Genomic DNA, 26,897 nt, shown 5'->3' with positions numbered 1-26,897 from the left:
GAGGCGGCTGTCAGGGTTCCCACACCCAGTGCATAGAGCCCCGGGTTGGGAACAGGCATTTGAGACACGCCAGGCGGGTGGGGCACATAACACCCCTCGGCTTATCTGGGACGAGGGGCGTGGCCGGAGCAGGTTGGCGGAGATTCCTGGGCGCTGGAGTAATTGCGGGGCGCTTGCAGCATCCGGGGCGGGGCGCACAGAGTGCGGCGATGGCTATTGGTGAGCCGTCAGGGCCTTCGGGGGGGCGGGGGGGTGCAGGGGCTGTGCACCTGCCACGGCCCCGCGGAGCCCTGGGAGGGGGTATCTGCGTCCCTCCCCCCGCCTGCACAAGGGTGGACAGAGCATTCAGCATTCCAGGCTGTTCCCTGCACGCACGAGGAGCTCGCAGAGCCTGGCCAGGCAGAGGGGTGTCCGGAGGGACGCGGCACCTCCCAGACTTAAAGCGGCTCTCTGTGCGATTTGCTCGCGTCTGGACCGTGGGCCTGCTGATGGGTGCACCCCGGCCTCAGTTTGCCTTCCCCTCGGAGGCCTGTGGCTTGTCCTGGCTCAGGAGGCACCTGCCTGGGGACGTGCCGGCCCCCAGGGTCCTGGCTCCCTCAGCAAAGAGAGTACAGCCCATCACGTGGTATCGCAGTCGGGCGCTGACCCCAGGCGGGACCTGCAAACGGGCTCCAGTGCGGGTGCAACCCAGGCCCATGCGAGGAGGCCACCTGGTGTCGGGGGGAGGGGGGCACCTTCTTCGCCCACGCTCAGGCTCCCTCCGGGCACAGGGTCAAGGCTGACGCTGCCAGGGGGTCCAGTGCAAATGCTGAGTCCGCCCTCAGGCTCCTGGTCTGCACCCTGCGCATGGTAACTGACCCACATGCTGCCGTGTGCGGAAGGCCTGCCTCGTGCAAATGCAGGATCGCCCAGAGTCACGTGGGCCGAGCTCAGACACATGTGATTCCCTTCATGGAGGCATCTAGTCTCGGCCAGTCTGCCGACGCAGGAGCAAGCCGAGTCCTGGTCCCTTGGGTCGGGGCTGGTCTGGGTGTGCTTTGCAAACACTGGAATCTTCTGGAAACAGATAGAGGCGGTGGCTGCAGAGGGGTTCTTCGTGTGTCTCCTTTGCAAACACTGGAATCTTCTGGAAACAGATAGACGTGGCGAGTGCAGAGGGGATGCTCCTGGGTGTGCTTTGCAAACACTGGAATCTTCTGGAAACAGGAGGTGGCCGCACAGGGGATGCTCCTGGGTCCCCTTTGCAAACGGTGGAATCTTCTGGAAACAGGAGATGGCTGCACAGGGGATGCACCTGGGTCCCCTTTGCAAACACTGGAATCCTCTGGAAACAGAGGCGGTAGCTGCAGAGGGATGTTCCTGGGCCTCCTTTGCAAACACTGGAATCTTCTGGAAACAGGAGGTGGCCGCACAGGGGATGTCCTGGGTCCCTTTTGCAAACGGTGGAATCTCCTGGAAGCGGAGGTGGTAGTTGCACAGGCTGCGAACGGGCTGTCCTAGTGTGCGCCTGAAATGCACGGGTGGCGTGATTGGCAAATGGTACCTCAGTGAAGCTGTTTTAGAAAAAGCTCTTCCCCCAAAGAGTCGATGGAAAGTGGCCGGAATCCAAAAGGCTCTGCGACGTTGTGATTAGGAAGCAGCAAAGGGACGGGGGCTGTGCAAGCAACGAACTCGGGGCAGCCTGGCCTCCCTCAGCTCATTGAAACGATTTTTTTGTGTTTACGTGAAATGCACGCGGGCACGGGAAGGAGGGGGGAAGGGGCTAGTTTGCGCGGTTTGGGAAAGGGTTTGGGGACAGTAGTGGAGAGCGACAGGACCGTGGTGGCCGGGCCGCATTCCGCTTCTGTCTGTCCCAGAGGGAAGGGAAATGCCCACCCTTCTGGACAGATATTTCCCCGGAGCGTTTCCTAAGCTAGAAAACAGGGGAGAGGCTGGCTTCTCGGGGGGGGGGGGGGGGGGGGGGGCGCCTCCCCAAATTCGTGCAATGCGAGGACGAGCCGGAGGCCCGGGAAAGCCTTGGGGCCGAGCCCAGTTTGCAAGCGTCTGGCCACAAAGTGAAAGTAAGGCTCCCTTGGGAGGGGGAGGTTGGGGCTCCGGGTTCAGGAGGAGGAAACGAGCGCGTTCTGTGTCTTCTGGGAGGCGCTGTCTCGCGGGAGCTCAGCCGGGGGCCAGGCTGTGGCTTCAGGGGCAGAGGGGCAAGCCGCGACTCCTTGGTGGCACCCTGGGGCCCCGGCAGCCGATGGAGCGGCTCACGAGTAAAGCGGCGCCTTCCAAACGGCTCGCGGGCCACCTCCTCCGGGAAGCCCTCCGGGAGTGCTCGCACAGGTGCCTGTTTTGGGTCCGTCCCTGCGGCAGCCTGTCCCTCCCTGCAGGGCCGGTCACATGCCTGTGCCCCGTTGAAGAACCGGGAAGCGGGGCGCACGGGGTTCGTTGTCACACCCCCGGCTCCCAGCAGCGTTCGCGGAACGTGTGAATTCTTCAGGGGTTTCCAGAACATCCGTGTGTTGGTTCTGCTCCGCAGCTGGAGGCAGCTGAGATCCCAGAAGGATTTCTTCCTCCGTTCACACAGCCACGGAACGATAATCTGCTTTAAGATGTGTGTTGAGTCGAGAGCCACCGGTGCCGGGAGAGGCCAGATTCTCATCTGACAAACACATTGGCCCTCCGCGGGGCTCACCGGGGGCTGCCCTTTGCACTGAGGCCCCTGCGTGGCTTAGTAAGTGGGAGGATGGGGCAGACCGGAGCAGCCGAGGGTCAGGAGCCAGCCCCCTCCCCATTTCTCCTGTCTGTGTGACTCACACCCTCTATGCCCCCACAGGTCAACGTGACTTTGATTTGGCCGATGCCCTCGATGACCCCGGTGAGTGGCCGTATTTCTTGGGGGCGTTGGTTTGGGGTCTGGGGGGCCTCCCTGCTGGCGGGTTCGCGGGCACCTCCACCGACAGGGCTGCTAGCTGTCCCGTGGGGAAGGGGCACGAGATGGTGCCTTGAGATCTTTCGCTTTCTCTGAGGATGCGAACGATTCTTTGAGCTGTGGATAAATCCGTGATGCTCATTCAACTTGTTTTCTCTCTTTGTTCACAGAACCCACCAAGAAGCCAAGCTCAGGTGAGTGGCCATGAGGGTGGCCAGGAGTGAGCCCGCGCCTGGGAGTCCGGGGTGTTTATGGGGGGCTGCTGAGTGTGCAAAAGGGGTGCAGATAGCTCCAAGCAGTCATTGGGGAAATGCAAATCAGAGTCCCCGGGAGACATCACCGCGTCCCTACCAGGACAGCTAGAATCAAAATGTGCAACGTAGCAAGCGTGGGTGAGGTGGGGAGAAATCAGAACCCACACCCTCCCGACCTCGTGCATGTGCTGGTAAGAATGGAAAACGGTGAGGCTGTGTGGAAAACACTGTGGCCTCAAACCAAATAGCTAAGAACAGAATTTCTACGGGACCCAGCAGTGCCACGCCTACGTATAGACCAGCGAGAGTTGAAAACAGGGACTCCAGCAAATGTGGACATCCACGTTCACAGCACCGTGATTCACAATAGCAAAAAGGTGGTAATGACTTAATGTCCATGGAGGGAGGGAAAGATAGATGGGCGGATGGATGGATGGATGGGTGGTTGGATGGGTGGGTGGATAAGTGGATGGACGATGGATGGATGGGTATATGGGCAGATAACTGGATGGGTGAATGGATGGATGGATGGATGGATGGGTAAGTCGGTGGGTGTATAAATGGGTAGGTTGTTAGACAGATGGATGGATACATGAATGTGTAGATGAAAGAAATGATGGACGGATGGATGGATGTATGGGGGGACGGATGCATGGGTGGATGGGTTCGTGGATGGGTGGTTGGATGGATGGATAGGTGAGTGGGTGGGTGGATAAGTGGATGGATGATGGATGGACAGGTGTATGGGCAGATAAGTGGATGGGTGAATGGATAAGTGGATGGTTGGATGGATGGATGGATGGAAGGATAGATGACTGTGGGTGGGTGTATAAGTGGGTAGGCTGTTGGACAGATGGATGGATACATGAATGTGTACATGAAAGAAATGATGGACAGATGGATGGATGCATGGGTGGATGGATGCATGGGTGAGTGGGTGGGTGGATAAGTGGATGGATAATGGATGGATGGGTATATGGGCAGATAAGTGCATGGGTGAATGGATAGGTGGATGGTTGGATGGGTGGATGGATGGATGGATGGATGGATGGATGGATGGATGGATTAATGGATGGATGGGTGGTTGGGTGGATGGATAGATGGGTGGATGACTGGATGGGTGCATGGGCAGATGAGTGGATAGGTGAATGGATAGGGGGATGGTTGGATGAGTCGGTGGGTGGATGGATGGCAGGATGGTTGGATGGGTGGATGGATGATGGATGGGCAGGTGTATGGGCAGATAAGTGGATGGGTGAATAGGTAGGTGGATGGTTGGATGGGTGGATGGATGGATGGTTGAATGGGTGGGTGGGTGGATGGATACAGGGATGGATGGATGGATGGATGGATGGATGGATGGATGGGTGGATGGATAGATAGAATGGATGGGTGAATGGATGGATGGTTGCATGGATGCATGCATGCATGGATGCATGGATGGATGGGTGTATGGGAAGATGAGTGGATGGGTGAATGGATAGGTGGATGGTTGGATGGGTGGATGGATGGATGGATGGATGGATGGATGGATGGATGGATTAATGGATGGATGGGTGGTTGGGTGGATGGATAGATGGGTGGATGACTGGATGGGTGCATGGGCAGATGAGTGGATAGGTGAATGGATAGGGGGATGGTTGGATGAGTCAGTGGGTGGATGGATGGCAGGATGGTTGGATGGGTGGATGGATGATGGATGGGCAGGTGTATGGGCAGATAAGTGGATGGGTGAATAGGTAGGTGGATGGTTGGATGGGTGGATGGATGGATGGTTGAATGGGTGGGTGGGTGGATGGATACAGGGATGGATGGATGGATGGATGGATGGATGGATGGATGGATGGGTGGATGGATAGATAGAATGGATGGGTGAATGGATGGATGGTTGCATGGATGCATGCATGCATGGATGCATGGATGGATGGGTGTATGGGAAGATGAGTGGATGGGTGAATGGATAGGTGGATGGTTGGATGGGTGGTTGGATGGGTGAATGGATGGGTGGGTGGGTAAATGGATGGATGGATGCATGGATGCATGGATGCCTGGGTGGTTCGATGGGTCAATGGATGGATGGGTGGTTGGGTGGATGGATAGATGAATGGATGATTGGATGGGTGGATGGGCAGATGAGTGGATGGGTGAATGGATAGGTGTATGGGTGGTTGGGTGTGTGTGTGTGTGTGTGTGTGTGTGTGCACCCATGTGGGGTTTTTCTTGAAGTTCTAGTTTTGACATTTTTACACCCAGAGGCTCAGGGACGTTCTGTGGTCCATGATCATCTGTGACACCGTGGGCAGTAGATGTGAGTGCAATATCGAGGCGTCTGTCGCGGTGTTGACGGTGTTCTATAACCTGCTGCGAACAGAAGGCTACTTTTCTCTGCTAAGAGGGCACTGTCATTTTCCCCGCAGATATCTACCCCAGACCGAAGCCCCCGTATCACCCACAGCCAGGCATGCCCGACAACAGCGGAGGTAAGTCTTGTCCCTCTTCAGACTCCTCTCCACCCTGCTTGGATGAAGCCTGCCGTGTCTCCCCTGCGGGTTTTCCTCCAGCCGCCTTTGAAGTAGGGAACGGCTTAAAAAACTCACGGACTGCGAGATCATGAGCTGAGCTGAAGTCGGACACTTAACCAACTGAGCCACCCAGGCGCCCCGCGATGCATTTTTAATTAGGCTGAGGACTTTTCCTTTTTCACTTGTTTGCACGGTTCCAAAGTCTGTCCCCCCAAAAAGTCCACATGCATTGTGCTGTGTACTGTACATCATTTATCCTCAGTGTGTGCTTGGGTTCAAAGGCTTGGCAGACACTGTTCCCGTAGATTTCTTTAAAAAAGATTAAGTAAAAGGAAATATTGATGGTGGATGGATGGGTGGGTGGATGGATGGAGAGATAGAGATATGGATGGATGGATGGGTAGATAGATAGATAGATAGATAGATAGATAGATGGATAGGTGGATAGGTGGGTGGACAGATGGGTGGATGGGTTGGTGGATGGATGGATAGATAGGTGGATGGATGGATGGATAGAGAGAGAGAGAGAGATGGATAGGTGGATGGATGGGTGGGTGGGCAGATGGGCGGATGGGTGGGTGGGTGGATGGATGGGTGGGTGGGTGGATGGATGGATGGATGGACAGGTGGGTGGGTGGATGGACAGGTGGATGGGTAGGTGGGTGGATAGATAGATGGATGGATGGATGGATGGATGGATGGATGGATAGGTGGATGGATGGATGGATACATACATACATACATATATACATACGATGGATGGATGGTTGGATAGATGGACAGATAGGTGGGTGGATAGATGGATGGATGGGTAGGTGGATGGATGGATGGATGGATAGATAGATAGATGGATAGGTGGATGGATGGGTGGGTGGGCAGATGGGTGGGTGGGTGGATGGATGGACAGGTGGGTGGGTAGATGGACAGGTGGATGGGTACGTGGGTGGATGGATAGATGGATGGACGGACGCATGGATGGATGGATGGATGGATGGATGGATAGGTGGATGGATGGATAGATACATACATACATACATACATACATACATACATATGATGCATGGATGGTTGGATGGATGGATGGATGGATGGATGGATGGATGGATAGATGGATGGACAGACGGGTGGGTGGATAGATGGATGGATGGGTAGGTGGATGAATGGATGTATGGATGGATAGATAGATAGATAGATGATAGATAGATGGATGGATAGGTGGATGGATGGATGGGTGGATGAGCGGTTAGAGTGTGTGTGTGTCTGTGTGTGTGTGTGTGTGTGTGTGCGCGTGCACCCTTGTGGGGTTTTTCTTTAAGTTCTAGTTTTGAGATTTTTACATCCAGAGATTCAGGGACGTTCCATGGTCCATGGTCATCTGTGACACCACGGGCAGCAGATGTGAGTGCAGTAGAGCCTCTATCGTGATCTACAGGATGCTGTGAACAGAAGGCTACTTTTCTCTGCTAAGAGGGCACTGTCATTTTCCCCGCAGGCATCTACCCCAGACCGAAGCCCCCGTATCACCCACAGCCAGGCATGCCTGACAACAATGGAGGTAAGTCTTGTTCCCCTCCAGACTCCTCTCTACCCTGCTTGGATGAAGCCTGCCGTGTCTCCCCTGCGGGTCTTCCTCCAGCCGCCTTTGAAGTAGGGAACGGCTTTCCCTGCAGGAAACCGAGTCTCACCCGTAAGCAGGGGGAGCTGGCAGGGTGAACCCACAGCATGCATTTTATTTCCTGTTGCTCTGACCGCTGCAAAGTAGGGTGTGCTTGGCGGATAGTGAACGTTATTGCGATGCATTTTTTAAAAATCTGTTTAATGTTTTTTTAATTTATTTTTGAGACAGAGAGAGACAGAGAATGAGCAGGGAAGGGGAAGAGAGAGAGGGAAACACAGAATCCAAAGCAGGCTCCAGGCTCTGTTTGAGCTATCAGCACAGAGCCTGATGCGGGGCTCAAACTCACGGACTTCGAGATCATGAGCTGAGCTGAAGTCGGACGCTTAACCAACTGAGCCACCCAGGCACCCTCCGATGCATTTTTAATTAGGCTGAGGACTTTTCCTTTTTTGCTTGTTTGCACAGTTCCAAATTCTGTCCCCCCAAAAAGTCCACATGCATTGTGCTGTGTACTGTACATCATTTATCCTCAGTGTGTGCTTGGGTTCAAAGGCTTGGCAGACACTGTTCCTGTAGATTTCTTTGAAAAGATTAAGTAAAAGGAAATATTGATGGTGGATGGATGGGTGGGTGGGTGGGTGGGTGGATGGATGCATGGATGGACAGGTGGACGGGTGGACGGGTGGATGGATAGATGGATAGATAGATAGATAGATAGATAGATAGATAGATAGATAGATGGGCGGATGAGTGGATGGGTGGATGGATGGGTGGACTGACGGGTGGGTGGGTGGATGGATGGACAGGTGGGTGGATAGATGGACAGGTGGATGGGTGGGTGGGTGGGTGGATGTGTGGATGGATGGGTGGGTGGGCAGATGAGTGGTTGGGTGGATGGGTGGGTGGATGGATGGATGGATGGATGGGTAGATGGATGGACAGGTGAATGGGTGGGTGGGTGGATGGATGGATGGATGGATGGATGGGTGGATGGATATATGGATGGATAGATGGGTAGGTGGATGGATGGGTGGGTGGGCAGATGAGTGGATGGGGGATGGGTGGATGGGTAGATGGATGGACAGGCAAATGTGTGGGTGGGTAGATGGATGCATAGATAGATAGATAGATAGATAGATAGATAGATAGATATGACGGATGGATGGATGGATGGATGGATGGATGGACGGACTGACAGACAGACAGGATTCATAGATCAATGGATGGATGGATGGATAGATAGATAGATAGATAGGCAGGCAGATGAGTGGATGGGTGGATGGGTGGGTGGGTGGGTGGATGATGGATGGATGGATGGATGGATGGATGGGCGGGTGGGTGGATGGAAGGATGGATGGTCGGTGGGTAGATGGATGGATGGGTGGGTGGATGGATGGATGGATGGATGGTTGGACTGATGGGTGTGTGGGTGGATTAATGGACAAGTGGATTGGTGGGTGGGTGTATGGATAGATGGATAGATGGATAGATGGATAGATAGATAGATAGATAGATGATAGATGGATAACTGGATAAGTGGATGGATAGGGGGGTGGGCAGATGAGTGGATGGCTGGATGGGTGGGTGGATGGATGGACAGGTGGATGGGTGGGTGAGTGGATGGATAGATGGATGGATGGATGGATGGATGGATGGATGGATAGATAGGTGGATAAGTAGATGGATAGGTGGGTGGGCAGATGAGTGGATGGGTGGGTGGGTGGGTGGGTGGATGGGTGGATGGATAGACGGGTGGGTGGATTGATGGACAAGTGGATTAGTTGGTGGGTGCATGGATAGATGCATGGATGGATGGGTGGATGGATGGATGGATAGATAGATAGATAGATAGATAGATAGATAGATGGATAGGTAGATAGGTGGATGGATGGGTGGGTGGGCAGATGAGTAGATGGATGGGTGGGTGGGCGGATGAGTAGATGGTTGGGTGGGTGGGTGGATGGGTGGACGGGTGGATGGATGGACAGGTGGGTGGATGGATGGATCGATGGGCAGATGAGAGAATGATGGATGGATGGATAGATGGATAGGTGGATTGACGGGTGCATGGATGGGTGGATGGACGAGTGGATGGAGGGTGGGTGGGTGGATGGGTGGTTGGATAGATGGATAGGTGGATGGACGGGTGGACGGATGGACGGATGGATGGGTGGGTGGATGAGTGGTTAGAGTGTGTGTGTGTCTGTGTGTGTGTGTGTGTGAGTGCACACCCACGTGGGGTTTTTCTTGAAGTTCTAGTTTTGACATTTTTACACCCAGAGGCTCAGGGACGTTCTGTGGTCCATGATCATCTGTGACACCGCGGGCAGTAGATGTGAGTGCAATATCGAGGCGTCTGTCGCGGTGTTGACGGTGTTCTATAACCTGCTGCGAACAGAAGGCTACTTTTCTCTGCTAAGAGGGCACTGTCATTTTCCCCGCAGATATCTACCCCAGACCGAAGCCCCCGTATCACCCACAGCCAGGCATGCCCGACAACAGCGGAGGTAAGTCTTGTCCCTCTTCAGACTCCTCTCCACCCTGCTTGGATGAAGCCTGCCGTGTCTCCCCTGCGGGTCTTCCTCCAGCCGCCTTTGAAGTAGGGAATGGCTCTCCCTGCAGGAAACCGAGTCTCACCCGTAAGCAGGGGGAGCTGGCAGGGTGAACCCACAGCACGCATTTTATTTCCCGTTGCTCTGACCACTGCATAGTAGGGTCTGCTTGGCGGATAGTGAACGTTATTGAAATGCATCTTTAATGAGGCTGAGGACGTTTCCTTTTTCGCTTGTTTCCACGGTTCCCAATTCTGTCCGGTAAAAAAGCCCACCTGGGGTGTCCTGTGTACTGTACATCATTTATCCTCAGTGTGTGCTTGGGTTCAAAGGCTTGGCAGACACTGTTCCCATAGATTTCTTAAAAAAAAAAAAGTTAAAAAAAATTAAAACAAAACAAAACAAAAACAAAAAAAAAGTTAACTGAAAGGAAACATTGACGGACAAAGTCAGTAAAGTCCTTAGCAATTCAAAAGCGCTGAAAACGTAAAACCAGACCGGGTTAGGGCCGCGTGAAGCAGGGCTAAGTCAAAGGCTTCCAGAAGCGGTCCTGGAATCCCGTTCTGGCGCTGCCATGCGTGAAAATTCATCTCCTCGAGGAGGGGCCGCCCAGCATCAGGACCAGGGTCCAAGGAAGCCGATACCTAATTGAAAATCCACAGTAGCATCCACGGCCGCGGTTAACGGTGCTTTTGTCACCATGCACCCTCACCTTTTAAAACTTTCTGTCCGGCATTAACACCTCCAAGTGCCTGAGCCTTTCCTCTTCCTGGAAGTCACTTTTTTTTAATTTTTAAAAATGTTTTTATTTAGTTTTGAGAGATAGAGACAGAGCGTGAGCGGGGGAAGGGCAGAGAGAGAGGGAGACACAGAATCCGAAGCAGGTCCCGGGCTCTGAGCGGTCAGCACCGAGCCCGACACGGGGCTTGAACCCACAAACGGTGAGGTCATGACCTGAGCCGAAGTTGGACGCTGAACCGACTGAGCCACGCGGGCGCCCCGGAAATTACTTTTAAAGTCTTGTTCCACGAGGAATCCACGGGAGTCCCTCACAGGAAGTGTTTCTTGCTCCCGGTGTGGGGGAAATGGGGGGTTAAATGTATATGATGAATCAGCGGAACGGGGTGACTCAGTCCCCGGGGAAGTGAGGGGCGAGGCCCAGCGTGGGAGGGGACCCTCTGTGACTCAGGGCGCCAGCTGCCGATGCCATCTGGGAGCTGTTTGCACGCTTTGCTTAAACTCAGCGCACACACGAAACCGAGAGGGCGGGGGAGGTTGGTGAGAAGGTGATTAGGGCAACCGGCCCCCCGAAGTCCCTCGCTTGGCCCCTGGCTCGCCCTGGGGCTCCTGGATGTGTCCCTTGAGAAGGAAGACGCATCGTTGACAGCGGCCCTGAAAAGTCCCTTGGGTGTGGGGCGTTCCGGAACGTTCTGTTCCAAAAGGCAGATGGTCACAGATGAGCCACGTTGAGAAAGGGCCTCCAGATGGAACGCTGTGGCGTTTTCTGCCAGGGGCCACCTGCTGTGACGTGTGGCTGCTGGGCGATTTATCGGGGGGCCCCGATGCAGCGAGAATGAGTTCTGGATCCTTTAGGACGAATACGGGCCCCCCTGAGCTCGGTGGTGGGGTCTCTGACACACGGACGTAGGAGAACCTCAGATTCTCCCCTGCACACGCCTGCTCCCTGAGGACACTCCTTCTGGGCGTCCCCCTGAGCTCCTGCTGTTTACACCTGCCCCTTCCAGAACCTCCGGGTTCGCTCTCTGATTCTCTCATCTGACGCCAGCAGCGGGGTCCCCACACTGGCTTCCAAGCAACCAGGAGGGGGCCACGGAGGGATGTGCCCCCACCCCGTCCCCCCATTTGTGCGTTGAATCCCTAACCTTCAGGACCTCCCGATGGGACTCTAGTTACATATGGGGTCTTTGGGGAGGTAAGTGGGTCCAGATGAGGTTGTTAGGGTGGGTCCTGGGAACATAACACCCGTGTCCTTCGAAGAAGAGATCAGGACACGGACATGCACGGAGAGAAGACCACGCGAGGACACGGGGAGAACACGGCGTCTACATGCCAAGCAGGGAGGCCTCAGGAGGAACCAGCCTCTGCCCTGCCTGGATCTCAGACCCCCAGCCTCCACCCCTCCTGGATCTCAGACCCCCAGCCTCCACCCCTCCTGGATCTCAGACCCCCAGCCTCCACCCCTCCTGGATCTCAGACCCCCAGCCTCCACCCCTCCTGGATCTCAGACCCCCAGCCTCCACCCCTCCTGGATCTCAGACCCCCAGCCTCCACCCCTCCTGGATCTCAGACCCCCAGCCTCCACCCCTCCTGGATCTCAGACCCCCAGCCTCCACCCCTCCTGGATCTCAGACCCCCAGCCTCCACCCCTCCTGGATCTCAGACTCCCAGCCTCCAGTCCTGCCTGGATCTCAACCTCCCAGCCTCAGCCCTGCCTGGATCTCAGACCCCCCAGCCTCTGCCCTGCCTGGATCTCAGACCCCCAGCCTCGGCCCTGCCTGGATCTCAGGTTCTAGGCCTCAGCCCTACCTGGACCTCAGACTCCCAGACTCGGCCCTGCCTGGATCTCAGACCCCCAGCCTCGGCCCCTCTTGGATTTCAGACCCCAAGCTTTACCACATCCTGGATCTCAACCTCCCCGCCTCAGACCTGCCTGGATCTCAGACTCCCAGCCTCAGCCCTGCCTTGATCTCAGCCCCCCAGCTTCGGCCCTGCCTGGATCGCAGATCCCCCAGTCTTGGCCCTGCCTGGATCTCAGCCCCCTAGCCTCAGCCCTGCTTGGATCTCATACTCCCAGCCTCAGCCATGCCTGGATCTGAGACCCCCCCCCAGCCTCAGCCCCTCCTGGATCTCAGACCCCCCAGCCTCAGCACTGCCTGGACCTCAGCCTCCCAGTTTCAGCCCTGCCTGGGCCTCAGACTCCTGGCCTCGGCCCTGCCTGGATCTTACCCTCTCAGCTTGCAGGACCAGGAGGGGATCCATGTGTCTTCAGCCTCGTTTGTGGTGTTTGTTGTGGCCACGGTATGAAGTCGATACGGAAGCTTTGCCTTCAGGGAAATTGCTTCCAACCCTAAACAAGGCCGTCTCTACAGTTTTGCATCTCGAAGTTCCCCTTTCGAAAAACCTTGTGCTTAGGCGATCGGTTTCCCTGGGAGGCTGGGGGTGAAGTTCCGCACCCCGTGGAGGTCTCAGGGTCGGATGCCCCCCGGGGGCAGACCTGCATGATGTGGGGGAAATACACCGAATGGGCCCCACCCTGGGAGGGCGCCCCATTTGCAAGGCGGCTCCCAGAAGCGTTTTGTGCAGGCTCGTTCCCCAGATACGTGGGGTGGGCGGTCCCCCAGGAGGCGATGCGGGTAGTCGAGCTGGCCGGGAGCGAGGGACAGGTCACCCCGAGGAGGGCACGCGTCCCTGCTGCGGCCACTGGCTCTCCGGAGAGACCACTGAGGTCTCGGTGGCAGGCTCAGCGTGTGGGGCTGTGCTTCGTCAGTTGTGCGGCTGGCCGATGGCCGAAAGGCCTCATTACTTTCCTGAAATCGCGGCGTTGTGTTCCGACAGGCATCTACCCCCGGCCGAGGCCACCCCCGCGCCCCCAGCCCGGCGGTTCCGACAGCGGTGGAGGTAAGCGCACGGAGACGCGTTTGAGAAGCCCTCGGGGTGCACGGGGTGTGGCCTTTTCTCACGCCTGGAATTGTCCCCTTGGTGGTGCGATGTTAGTAAGGGCTCATGATGGAGGCTGTTCTCTGCTCACACGTATTTCGGGAGATGCCCCTTTAAGCAAAATCAGTGAGATGTCATGAGCCGTCCAGAGCGGGAAAGCCCTTTCCTGGGGTCCCCAGTGCTCGGGGCAGCGTCGCTGAGGGAGAAGTTCTTGCAGAGAGAAATCAGAGAAGCCTCTACAGGCCTTTTCCATGTCATAGTTTTATCAAATTGAGCACTTACCATGTGCCTGCAGGGAGGAAATGCCGAGCGTTTAATTAAGCACTTACTATGTGCTTTCATGGAGGACTTTGAACGCGGTTAATTGAGCACTCTGTATGGGCCAAGCCTGCTGCTGGGCATGGGGGTTCGGTCATCATCGACGGCATGTGGCCCCCTGCAGCGTGCTAGGGGGCAGAAACAAATGGATGGATATGTGTGGGAGGCGTGGGGCAGGAAGCGCAGCCTGTGTTGAGAGCAGAGGGCATGTGCAAAGGTCCTGGGGTTGGGTGTCGTCTTCTCCGTTTTGCATCTCCCTTGATCAGACGGGGTCCGTCCCACCAACTGCCCTTCCCGGGATGCTGGGTCCCCCCCCCCCCCGCCCCCCGCGCTCTCCCCGCAGGAATGATGGCATCCCACCCACAGTTTGGTTCCGGCGCCCTGGCGTCCTGGAAAGGGTCCGCCCGGCCCTCCGTAAGCTGCCCGCGTCCGGTCACACGGGCTGGGTTTACAGGGGGGTGTCTGCGGGGGTTTGAGGAGTGCTCTGTGCTGCACCCTGCAGGTTACTTTGGGAACAGGGACCAGGATGACGGCCGCTACCCGCCCAGGCCCAGGCCGCCCGCAGGTACGCCCATGGCTTCTCTCACTTGACTGGGGGGAGGCCGCGGGTCCCGCCTGGGTGCAAGGTGCACCCCGCGAACATGGGGTGCGGGGCGTCCCCTCCGATGCCGCAGCGCAGTGGGCCTCACACCCCTGACGCTCTGGAGGCGCAGGTTGCGGGCGAGACTGGAAACGGGGCAGATTCCCCTGGAAGGTGGTGGTGGCGTGTGTACGCACGTGTGCGCGGCGTGTGCCCGAATGGACCTGTGTGTGCGCATACCTTTACGGCCTCTGCACGGACGTGTGCATACGGGCCTTTATGCATACACTGCCATACGTCCACGTATCCACGTACCGCTTTGTGTGCAGGGCTTTATGTACGCACGTCTCTCCAAATCTGCATGTATGCACACGTCCCTTTATGTAAATACACACCTCTGGATACATAAATCCCTGTACCTTTCTTTACGTATCCATCCCTTTACATATACACCTCTGGATACATAAGTCCCTGTATCTTTCCTTACATATCTATCCCTTTATGTATATTTACATACACACCTGTGTATACATAAGTCCCTGTATCTTTCCTTACGTATCTATCCCTTTATGTATATTTACATACACACCTCTGGATACATAAATCCCTGTATCTTTCCTTACGTATCTATCCCTTTATGTATATTTACATACACACCTGTGTATACATAAGTCCCTGTATCTTTCCTTACATATCTATCCCTTTATGTACATTTACATATACACCTCTGGATACATAAATCCCTGTATCTTTCTTTACTATCTATCCCTTTATGTATATTTACATACACACCTGTGTATACATAGGTCCCTGTATCTTTCTTTACGTATCTATCCCTTTATGCATATTTACATATACACCTCTGGATACATAAGTCCCTGTATCTTTCCTTACGTATCTATCCCTTTATGCATATTTACATATACACCTCTGGATACATAAATCCCTGTATCTTTCTTTACGTATCCATCCCTTTATGTATATTTACATATACACCTCTGGATACATAAGTCCCTGTATCTTTCTTTACTATCTATCCCTTTATGTATATTTACATACACACCTGTGTATACATAGGTCCCTGTATCTTTCTTTACGTATCTATCCCTTTATGCATATTTACATATACACCTCTGGATACATAAGTCCCTGTATCTTTCTTTACTATCTATCCCTTTATGTATATTTACATACACACCTGTGTATACATAGGTCCCTGTATCTTTCTTTACATATCTATCCCTTTATGCATATTTACATATACACCTGTGTATACATAAGTCCCTGTATCTTTCCTTACATATCTATCCCTTTATGTATATTTACATATACACCTCTGGATACATAAGTCCCTGTATCTTTCTTTACTATCTATCCCTTTATGTATATTTACATACACACCTGTGTATACATAGGTCCCTGTATCTTTCTTTACGTATCTATCCCTTTATGCATATTTACATATACACCTCTGGATACATAAATCCCTGTATCTTTCTTTACTATCTATCCCTTTATGTATATTTACATACACACCTGTGTATACATAGGTCCCTGTATCTTTCTTTACGTATCTATCCCTTTATGCATATTTACATATACACCTCTGGATACATAAGTCCCTGTATCTTTCCTTACATATCTATCCCTTTATGTATATTTACATACACACCTGTGTATACATAAGTCCCTGTATCTTTCCTTACGTATCTATCCCTTTATGTATATTTACATACACACCTCTGGATACATAAGTCCCTGTATCTTTCCTTACGTATCTATCCCTTTATGTATATTTACATACACACCTGTGTATACATAAGTCCCTGTATCTTTCCTTACGTATCTATCCCTTTATGTATATTTACATACACACCTGTGTATACATAAGTCCCTGTATCTTTCCTTACATATCTATCCCTTTATGTATATTTACATATACACCTCTGGATACATAAATCCCTGTATCTTTCTTTATGTATCTATCCCTTTATGTACATTTACATATACACCTCTGGATACATAAGTCCCTGTATCTTTCTTTACTATCTATCCCTTTATGTATATTTACATACACACCTGTGTATACATAGGTCCCTGTATCTTTCTTTACGTATCTATCCCTTTATGCATATTTACATATACACCTCTGGATACATAAATCCCTGTATTTTTCTTTACGTATCTATCCCTTTATGTACATTTACATATACACCTCTGGATACATAAGTCTCTGTATCTTTCTTTACATATATACCCATTTATGTATATTTACATATACACCTCTGGATACATAAGTCCCTGTATCTTTCCTTACATATCTATCCCTTTATGCATATTTACATATACACCTCTGGATACATAAATCCCTGTATCTTTCTTTACGTATCTATCCCTTTATGTACATTTACATATACACCTCTGGATACATAAGTCCCTGTATCTTTCTTTACTATCTATCCCTTTATGTATATTTACATACACACCTGTGTATACATAGGTCCCTGTATCTTTCTTTACGTATCTATCCCTTTATGCATATTTACATACACACCTCTGGATACAGAAGTCCCTGTATCTTTCCTTACATATCTATCCCTTTATGTATATTTACATATACACCTCTGGATACATAAGTCCCTGTATCTTTCTTTACGTATCTATCCCTTTATGTATATTTACATAGACACCTCTGGAAACATAAATCCCTGTGTCTTTCTTTACATATATATCCCTTTACACATATTTACATATACACCTCTGGATACATAAATTTCTGTAACTTTGTTTACGTATATATCCCTTCATGTATATTTACATATACACCTCTGGATACATAAGTCCCTGTATCTTTCTTTACATATATATCAATTTATGTATATTTACATACACACCTGTGTATACATAAGTCCCTGTATCTTTCTTTACATATCTATCCCTTTATACATATTTACATATGCACCTCTGGATACATAAGTCCCTGTATCTTTCCTTACATATATATCCATTTATGTACATTTACATATACACCTCTGGATACATAAGTCCCTGTATCTTTCTTTATGTATCTATCCCTTTATGTATATTTACATATACACTTCTGGATACATAAGTCCCTCTATCTTTCTTTACGTATCTATCCCTTTATGTATATTTACATATACACCTCTGGATACATAAATTCCTGTATCTTTCCTTACATATCTATCCATTTATGTATATTTACATATACACCTCTGGATACATAAGTCCCTGTATCTTTCTTTATGTATATATTCCTTTATATATATTTACATGTACTTCTTTATATACATAAGATGTATGTACATATGTACACACATAAGATGTATGTACATATTTTGATATATTTATACTTATGTATATATCGTGTTACATATGTTTACATAAACACGTTTATATATGAATATATCTTTATATATCTTTTTGTATATGTACCTTTATATACATATGCACATATTTGTATGTCTTTATATTTATCATATATCCGTTTTTATATATTTATATATACACATTTATATGTGTATGTACATATTTATACATCTCTGCATATACACCTTTTATAAATACATACATGTTTATATACAGTGTGTATACATACTTTTATGTATGTGTTTCCATATATCTTTATATTTATGTATATATATTTGTATGTGCATGATTATAGATAGACTTTATATCACTACTTTTGTACATATCTTTATACATGTGTATAGATGCATTTTTATATATGTGTATACATACCTTTATATATGGACATGTACACAGCTTTATATATCTGTGTATGTATTTTGAGTGTATATATACTGTTATATATAGGTATATTTTTATATATAGTTATTTGTATATCTATGTATACTTATATACCTTTATCCATACATATGTATACTTCTATGTGTGTGTATCATTATATATGTAGTTTTAGATAAATAATATCTTTATTTGTGTATATGTATATTTATCTGTAGGTATATTTTTATATATAGTTATTTGTATATCTCTATGTATACTTATATACCTTTATACATACATATGTATATTTTTATATGTGTGTCATTATATAAGTAGTTTCAGATAAATAATATCTATATCTGTGTATGTGTATATCTACTTTTACATATGTAGATATGTATATTTGTGTGTATATCTATGTGTGTGTATTTATCCACACACACACCCTCACACACACACACATACACACGTGCATAGAAAGCTTTCATGCAGTGTTTTCTGTGTGACTGGAAAGTGACCCCCTTCATAGGCATTTTCATATGTAAATAAAAGCACATGCCCCCCGTGAGACAGATGGGTGCTGTGTCCGCCAGGGGGTAATGTATGAGGCTCTGGTGCACGGCTGTGAGGTTTCTGCTGGGTCGAGTTCTGCGTGTCCAGAAGAGGTACGTGAGGACTTCTCCCCGATACCTTGCGGAGGGGCCTCTTTGTCATCTGGACGACCAGGATGCACACACGCATCTTTTCTGCAATGTTGGAACGCCACCAACAAATAACTTTGACTCGTTATTGCAGTAATGATCACACGATAATAATGCGTAGCCTTTGGTACAGAGCACTGATGGTGGGGACCGCCTTCCCAGCCTTCCTTCTCAGAATGGTGACCCTGTGTCTGGGTCTCTGGTCCTGCTCAGATGTCTCTGCAGGACAGGGATGGATGCACCTGCATTTATCTGGTGCCATCAGGATACATACGTGCCCTCTGAAGGCACAAACCTTTTTCTTTTTTGTTAATTTTTCAAATGTTTATTTTTGAGAGAGAGAGAGAGTGTGTGAGCAGGGTAGGGACAGAGAGACAGGGAGACACAAAATCTGAACCACGCTCCAGGCTCCAGGCTCCGAGCTGTCAGCCCAGAGCCCGACGTGGGGCTTGAACCCATAAACCGGGAGATCATGACCTGAGCCGAAGTCCGATATTTAACCGCCTGAGCCCCGTCAGGCACCCCGCACAGAGCTTTCTGTGGGGGTGCCTGCCTGGGCATGAATTTTCCTACAGAAAGTTGTGACTTTGGGGGCACCCTGGAATGTGCCCTCATGGCCCCTGCCCTTGGCTGCCGTATGGGGCTCCCTTTGGGGTGACTCCTGGGCATGGCTTGGTGCCGTCACCAGCGACCCAAGCAGACGCCTGCTGCAACCCTGTGCGTCCCAGCAGAGCGCAGCTGAAATCTACCTTCTGTCCCACAGCTGGCGGTGGTGGCTACTATCCCAACAATGATGGCCACGGAAACGCCTATGGTACGTCCAGCACTTGGGCCCCTCGGAAGGCGAGGGCGGCGGGAGGGGGTGTCGTATTTCCAGGGCTCCTGTTTGCATCCCCACAACAATTTCTTCCTGCGGTCTTGGGTGTTGGCTCTGTGCTGGTGTGAGGGGTTTGGAGCCCTGTCTGCACTGACCCTCTGGCTGGCCTGCCTCCTGCCCTCCAGGGACCCAGGTGTGCACGCAGGTAGTGAGAAACAGAGCAGCTCACACTAGGGGAACAGCAGCCGGTGAATCGGTGTGTGCGGGGATCTTTGTTACGCGGCTCAGCGGCTGACCATTGCAAACAGAAAACACTCTGGGCGGGCAGATCCTGGCAGGAAGGGAAGGAAGTGTCCACAGCAGGAAGTAACGGGGGTCTCGTCTACACTGAGTGTATCTCAAAGTAAGCGGGCGATCTTGAAACTCTCAGCCGTTGTCTGCTTCTGTAAGGGAAGACTGACGACAAAATGTCATGCTGGGAAAAGAAAACGCTACGGATTGTTTTTTTCCTTTTTTTTATTGGAGACACAATGCACGTAAACATTGTATTCATTCTATGTATATAAAGTAACAGTTCCCTATTGGTGACATGTTGCAAAATTATTGGGACTGTAAGTCCGCCGGTCCCGCAGCCGGTCCCGCATTGCATTGGGATGCATAGTTACAAATTTTATTTATTTTTTTTATTCCGAAATGAAAACCTTTAAGATTTACTTCCTTAGCAACTTAAATAATTTAATGCTTACTTATTTTTGAGAGACAGCATGAGTGGGAGAGAGGCAGCAAGGGACAGAGACAGGGGAACGGAAGCAGGGTCCTCGACACCAGAGAGCTGGACGCGGGGGTCGAGCCCACGAACCGTGAGATCACGACCTGAGCCCAAGTCGGAGGCTGAACCGACTGAGCCACCCAGGCGCCCCCTTCCCTTAGCAATTTTGAGATGCGATTACATTCGCATTATGATGTGATACAAGGTCGTTAATCAGGGTCCCCGTTCTGCCCATGACGTCCTGGGGCTTATAAATGCAGACTTGTCCCTCTGATTTGGTTCACCCGTCAATTTACCAGTCAAAGGCAAAGCATGAATTTACTTTTCTCTTTGTCATTGGTTACGGGCTTTCAGCATCAGAACTGAATGGAGTCACGGTCTGGTGGGTTGCGACTGATATGGGTGCATTTGCAAGGCGTCGGGGTCCTCTTGGAGATGTGGTCCGTGAATCTCCGCAGCCTTGGGATGAGGAAATAATAGTTTACAGCCCGTTTTACAAAGTAAAGGTGACAGGGACAGACATCTGTCACCCCGTAGATGGCCCTGTCCCCATAACACAATGGGAAATTGTCGGCCAAAAGCAGATGCCATTTTTAAGAAATTGTTTTCAATGTTTGTTTATTTTTGAGACAAAGAGACAGAGCATGAGCGGGGGCAGGGGCAGAAAGAGAGGGAGGCACAGAATCTGAAGCGGGTTCCAGGCTCCGAGCTGTCAGCCCAGAGCCTGACATGGGGCTTGAACTCGCGAGCTGTGAGATCATGACCTGAGCCGAAGTCGGACGCCCAACCGACTGAGCCATCCAAGTGCCCGGAAAAGAGATTTTTTTCTTTGAAACTTGGCAATCATCATCACATGGGGCCCCTGATCCTCTGGGGTGAGGGGTTCCGAGCCCCGTGAGCCAAAGGCCGTGCAGTGTGGCCTCAGCTTCCAGTCCCCTGCGGTCAGAGGCCACGCCGTGGCCTCGGTCGCACGGGGAGGGCGGCCTCGCCATCTCCCCAGCCTCACGCGGCATCTTGGGTCGGGTGTGCTGCTGTTCTCGGTGCCGCCCCAGAAACTTCCGGGGTTCCAGTTCACGTGCTCTTTCTGTCCCGCAGGAGGAGGGCGTTCTAGACCCAACTCTTACGGAAATAATTATGGTAAAGGGATTGTTTCGTTCGCGCCGTGCGAGGACGGGCTGTCCTCGGGGAGAACTAACACCGACTGCACGCTGGCGGGGGGCGGGTCGCATTGTGTCCTGTGTGGACACCAGGTCACCAGCTGGGTCTAACTCGTGTGCTTTTCTCGTCAGCGAAGTTGTTTCCCTTTCTTGGAAGGAAGTGAGCCCTGCTTACAGTTCGTAATGTGTCTGTGTGTGTACATGCATGTGCGTCTGCGTTAGTGTGCAGTGCGCGTGTGCAAGTGTTTCTTGCACATGTGTGGTTGTGTGCGTGTGTGTGTGGAGGTGTGTGTGCATGTGTCTAGTGTTCGTGTGGGCTTGTGCATGTGTGGTGTGCGTGTGTACGTGTGGGTGGGTATGTGCCCATGTGTGGAGGTGTGCGTGCACACGCGTGTAGATGGGCGTGTACATGTGTGGAGGCGTGTGTGGGTGTGCGTGTGCACTTGTGTGGTGCGCGTGTACGTGTGTGGAGGTGTGAGTGCACATGTGTGTAGATGGGTGTGTACATGTGTGGAGGCTTGTGTGTGCACATGTGGGTGTGGGTGTGCACGTATGTGGAGGTCTGCGTGTGCCCGTGTGTGATGTGTGTGCACGTGTATAGGCATGTGTGTGGGTGTGTACATGCATGTAGGTGTGCATGTGTGTGCATGTACATGTGTAGAGGTGTGCGTTGCACTGTGTGTAGATGGGCGCGTACATGTGTGGGAGCATGCACATGTGTGTGTGTACATGTGTGGAGGTGTGCGTGTGTACATGTGGGTGTGCGTGTGCCCGTGTGGAGGTATGTGCACGTGTGTAGGCATCTGTGTGGGTGTGTACATGTATGTAGTCGTGCACATGTGTGTGTACATGTGTGGAGGTGTGCGTGTGCACATGTGTGGTGGGCGTGTACACGTGTGTAAGCCTGTGTGTGCATTTACATGTGTGGAGGTGTGCGTGTGCACGTGTGTGGTGGGCGTGTACACGTGTGTAGGCCTGTGTGTGGGCGTGTACATGTGCCGAGGCATGCACGCATGTGTGTGTACATGTGTGGAGGTGTGCGTGTGTATGTGTGGAGGTGTGCGTGTGCACGTGTGTGGAGGTGTGTGCACATGTGTAGGTGTGTGTGTGGCTATGTACCTATGTGGAGGAGTTCACGTGTGTATACATGTGTGGATGTGTGCACGTGCACGTGTGTAGGCATGTGTGTGGGTGTGTACATGTGTGTAGGCGTCCACGTGTGTGTCCATGTGTGGAGGTGGGCGTGTGCACGTGTGTGTGCTTGTGCGTGCATACATCGGTTCGTGTGTGCACATGCATGAATGTGAGTGGAAGCTCACATCTGTTGCATATGTGTGCATGGGCACGTACCCCGACCCCTGACACAGAACCTGCACCCCCGTGTGTCTCCACCGCGGCCTGCCCCCCCTCACCATGTCGTGTGGCGTGCACACCTGCTCCCCCTGTGGCTGTCCCCGCCTCCCTGGGAGCGGGAGGCTCCCCGCGATGGGGGCCTGTCGTGCGCTGCGCTTGGACCCGCGAGCCCGGCGCCCGGGGCTGGACGCGCCTCGGAACACACTCATGACTGTGTGCCCTTCCCCTTCCCCTTCCAGGCGGAGACGGATACTCCACGTACGGCAACCAGCAAGGTAACGGGTCGGGGCCACGCCCCGCGTCTTTAATAAAAACACGCTCTCACGGGGCGCGCGAGGCCCGCGTGGTCCCCGCCTCTGGTGTTTGACGGAGCACCTGCCGTCTTCACATTGGGAAGGAAGGTCCTGAACAGCCCTGTGTGCCTTCGGGGGGCGGTCAGCGCCCCGGGGGTTCAGGGAAGGAGAAAGGAGGGCGCGCGCCAGGCCGCCGGATGCCTGGTGGCCGCGAGGGCACGGTGGGGATCGTGGGCCTGTGTCGGTGCCACCGAGGGCTGTCCTTTGCTGAACGCACAGCTCGGGAGGCCGAGAAGGAGAACAGGAAGGAGGGCACGGGCGCTGTGCCCTCGTGAAGCCCCCAGAGCGCACGGCCGGCCCCAGGGCAGGGGTGCGGTCCAGGGGACCGACGAACATCCGGCCCAGACACACGGCTGCACGGAATGTATGGGGTCCCGCGGCAAGAGGGGGGGGGACGATGGCAGGCTGGGGTGGGGTCCGGGCCCGCGAGGCTTCCCTCCGGTGATGATATCCAAGCCAAGGTGCCATGGGGGCCAAGGATCCCTGCCTACGACCCGCCAGGGGGTCGACCGGGCCTGACACAAGACGCAGGGGGTCGGTGTCCACACAGGCAACGACTTCTCTTTCCAAGTGTTGACTTTTGTCACGCGAGGTCCTGCACGGGAGAAACCAAAGCTGTGCGGTAACCTTCCCTTGAAGGCATCAGCCTGTGGGGTGTGAATGAGTCCAGACCTGTGGCTGTCAGGACACGTTTTGGTTGAAGAAAAAAAAATTTTTTTCTTTGGCCTGCATAAACATTCTACTTCGAAAACGGTACAAACCCGTCAAATTCAACAGGCAGACGAAAAACCAATCAAATGCCTCTCACAGGCACCGTTCTATCTTGAACGTCCTGCACGGGGAAGATGTGCTTACTGATCTCCACGCGGGGTAGGCGCAGAACCCTTTCCTCTAGCTCCTCGTTCGGATTCTATGTATTTTTTTTTGTCCGGAGTTGAGGGCAGGGAGGGCGGGACGTGAGAATGTGGAGGCATTTAACACGAACGGCTTTCTCGCGGGGTGTTTTCTCAGAACCTCTCGGTCTCTCCACCCGGCAGGTAACACGATAGCGAAAATCGTGTCCCCCATCGTGTCCGTGTTGGTGGTCATGCTGGTGGGTGCTGCCACGGGGTGGTTCCAACGAAACAGGAGGAGAAATTGTTTCAGGACAAGAGGCAAGTGTCTCGAGCTGGAAAGCTCCTTCCGGAGCCTGTCACTCAGCAGGGCTGTTTCTAATGACGGCCAGCCTAGCACCCTGGCATGAGGACACGGTTTTCACTGGGGGTTTTTGCGAGGGACACATGGGGACTTGGGAGAAGCCAGCACACGTGGTTTTCTGGTCCCACTTTGGGTACAGGCTCCTGGGTTTGGAGAATTACACGCCCGGCTGGTGGCTGTTCTTGGGGAGCAGAGGTGGTCAGTGAAGGGCCCTGAGGACATCTCTGCGGGGAGGGTCCTGGGACAGACACAGGGGCCTCTGTTGTGGAAACAGCAGCTCTGAGTTTAAGCGACAGTGTCTTGAGTTTGGGTCCCGAGAGCCCCCTGCGTCTGACGGGGTCTGGGATTTGCAGGGAGTGTCTGCCCTCCCCTCCTTCCTGTCCCTAAGGTCGCTGTGAAAACCAGCCTTCCAGAAGGGATGTCAAAACCCCAAAGCCTGCCCGGGGCCTCCCCCTGCTGGCGGATGCGGGCTATTGACCAAACGCAGGCTGGGACCAGCCAGCCTGCGTCTCCGCTGTCCCCGGGTCCCCCCAGAAAGTCCGACGGGGGTGGGGGCGGGAGAGGGGGACCGAGTCCATGAACAAGGTGTGGGCGTTGGAGAAGCAAGACTGTAAAGCCGAACTGGGTTTTATTTTATTTTTTTCATTTTTTTAAATGTTTATTTATTTTTGAGAGAGAGAAAGAGAGACAGAGACAGAGTGTAAGTGGCCGAGGGGCAGAGAGAGAGGGAGACACAGAATCCCAAGCAGGCTCCAGGCTCTGGGCCATCAGCACAGAGCCCGACGCGGGGCTGGAACCCACGAACCGTGAGATCGTGACCTGAGCCCAAGTCGGACGCGTAACCTTCTGTTCACACTAGGGACCTCAGACAAGCAAGGGTGCACACGGTGTGGTGAACTGGCCCCTTCTAGGGGGGATGTGGTGCAGTGCACAACCTCGTGGACTGTATGTGTGCCACAGCCCCACAGTTGGCCTAGCACAGCTTGTGGGGACACGGTTATCGGGTCGGGCTGCCACTTACAGGGTGACAGACACCCGTGCCTTTACAGTGGGTTGTTTGAGCACGATTCACATTTATTTTGTAAACTGAAAGGAATGAAAGCACCCGCATCAGAGACTTTGAAGGTTAAGAAAACCACATCCCTAAAAAAATATTAGCTGTGACCAAAAAGATAGAGTGGCTTGTTCGTTGAGGGTGTTCAAAGCCCTCAAGAGCGGAAAGCATAAAAAGGGTGGTAATACTTGAAAATCAAGCCACAGAGGAGTTTTCTTGTCCTTGGCGGTGACACTGTGTTCCCCGTCTTCCCTCACAGAACCAGAACATGTGTGACGGCTTCAGGATCCTGCGGTTGCTTTGAGAGAAGCTCAGTGTAGACGAGGTCCCCGAGTATTGCTCCCGTGACAGCTCCTTCCATTGCGGACGTCATCGCCACCCTAAAGCATCTCTGTCTGGAGGGGACCGACCGCCTGACAAAGAATTTCTGATCCGCCGGATGGGGGAGGGGGGTGTTTATAAAGATAAGTTAGCCAAGCCTTGGGTCCTAAGAAGACGGTCTGATCTGCACGTTCGATGACTCCTTTGGCCAGACTGCGAGGCTGTGGTGGGTTCCCCAGAACTACCTCACGGTGCAGGATGCACACGTTGTCCCAAAGTACAACGGGGGTGCAAAGGCATAAGGGGTCTCGGGCTGTGGGGTGCTGTCTCCTTCTGGGGGTTTCGGGGGACCCTCCGAGGGTTTCCAGCGGGCTCTGGGGAGAAACCTGATCCATGGGAAGTCTTCCTCAAGGAGCCAGCACCCCCCCTTCCAGCTGGAACAGCAGGATTCCCGCTGCTCAGTGCTGGCCGTGACCATGTAACCCTTATTTGCACACAGTAAGGCTGGCATTTCCACTTGCTGGTGCATACACTCCCCGATGTGCAAGACATCGTGGGCAATCTGTGCAGACTTTTTCTCTTTTTTTCCTGCGAAATCTTATGATTTCGGTATTTTGGGAAGGGAGAAAAATTGGGGCCGGCAGTCATGATTTGTGCCTGTTGAGTCTTCCCAAATTATTTTTCATGTGATAGTCTGTAGGCAACTGTGTTGAAGGCGATGGCATCCTTTTCCTTGGTTTCTACTTTTTTCCGCCCCTTTTTACTGGAGTAGAAAATTCTAAGTCCTCAAGCATCTAAAAAGCATACTAGGTATTTGCTTCTATTTTAGTGACATTTTAGGGGAAGCTGGGGAAAAGGAAGGATTTTGGCTCATTGAGAGTTTCATCCAACTAACGTAAATGCTTATAGGACTTTCGGAGTTTGCCCTAAATATCAGCACTGAACATAAAGACAGTTACTGCAATCTGGAACTCATCAGGAGGGCCCAG

General features: G+C 52.2%; 1 protein-coding gene across 3 annotated transcripts in view; it reads left to right on the top strand.

Annotated features, from left to right (window-relative positions):
* LOC145714909 (glycoprotein Xg-like) overlaps window positions 1-24,594 on the top strand; it is a 31,623-nt gene extending 7,029 nt beyond the window's left edge. The window contains exons 2-12 of one of the 3 annotated variants that reach the window (XM_081794436.1): window positions 2,819-2,860; window positions 3,085-3,108; window positions 5,586-5,648; window positions 7,183-7,245; window positions 9,753-9,815; window positions 13,437-13,499; window positions 14,359-14,421; window positions 19,651-19,701; window positions 21,569-21,610; window positions 23,223-23,258; window positions 24,374-24,594. In XM_081794436.1, the coding sequence (XP_081650562.1) occupies window positions 2,819-2,860; window positions 3,085-3,108; window positions 5,586-5,648; window positions 7,183-7,245; window positions 9,753-9,815; window positions 13,437-13,499; window positions 14,359-14,421; window positions 19,651-19,701; window positions 21,569-21,610; window positions 23,223-23,258; window positions 24,374-24,579 (716 nt within the window). In that variant the 3' untranslated portion in view covers window positions 24,580-24,594. The remainder of the gene's footprint in view (window positions 1-2,818; window positions 2,861-3,084; window positions 3,109-5,585; window positions 5,649-7,182; window positions 7,246-9,752; window positions 9,816-13,436; window positions 13,500-14,358; window positions 14,422-19,650; window positions 19,702-21,568; window positions 21,611-23,222; window positions 23,259-24,373) is intronic. The other 2 variants (XM_081794438.1, XM_081794437.1) reach the window with 2 other exon arrangements.
* The last annotated feature ends 2,303 nt before the right edge of the window (window positions 24,595-26,897 follow it).

This window comes from Panthera onca, chromosome Y (assembly GCF_046562875.1).
Source record: "Panthera onca isolate mPanOnc1 chromosome Y, mPanOnc1 haplotype 2, whole genome shotgun sequence".
Lineage (NCBI taxonomy): Eukaryota > Metazoa > Chordata > Mammalia > Carnivora > Felidae > Panthera > Panthera onca.
Note: the sequence above shows the minus strand (reverse complement) of the source record. Positions and strands in the feature narration are given on the sequence as shown.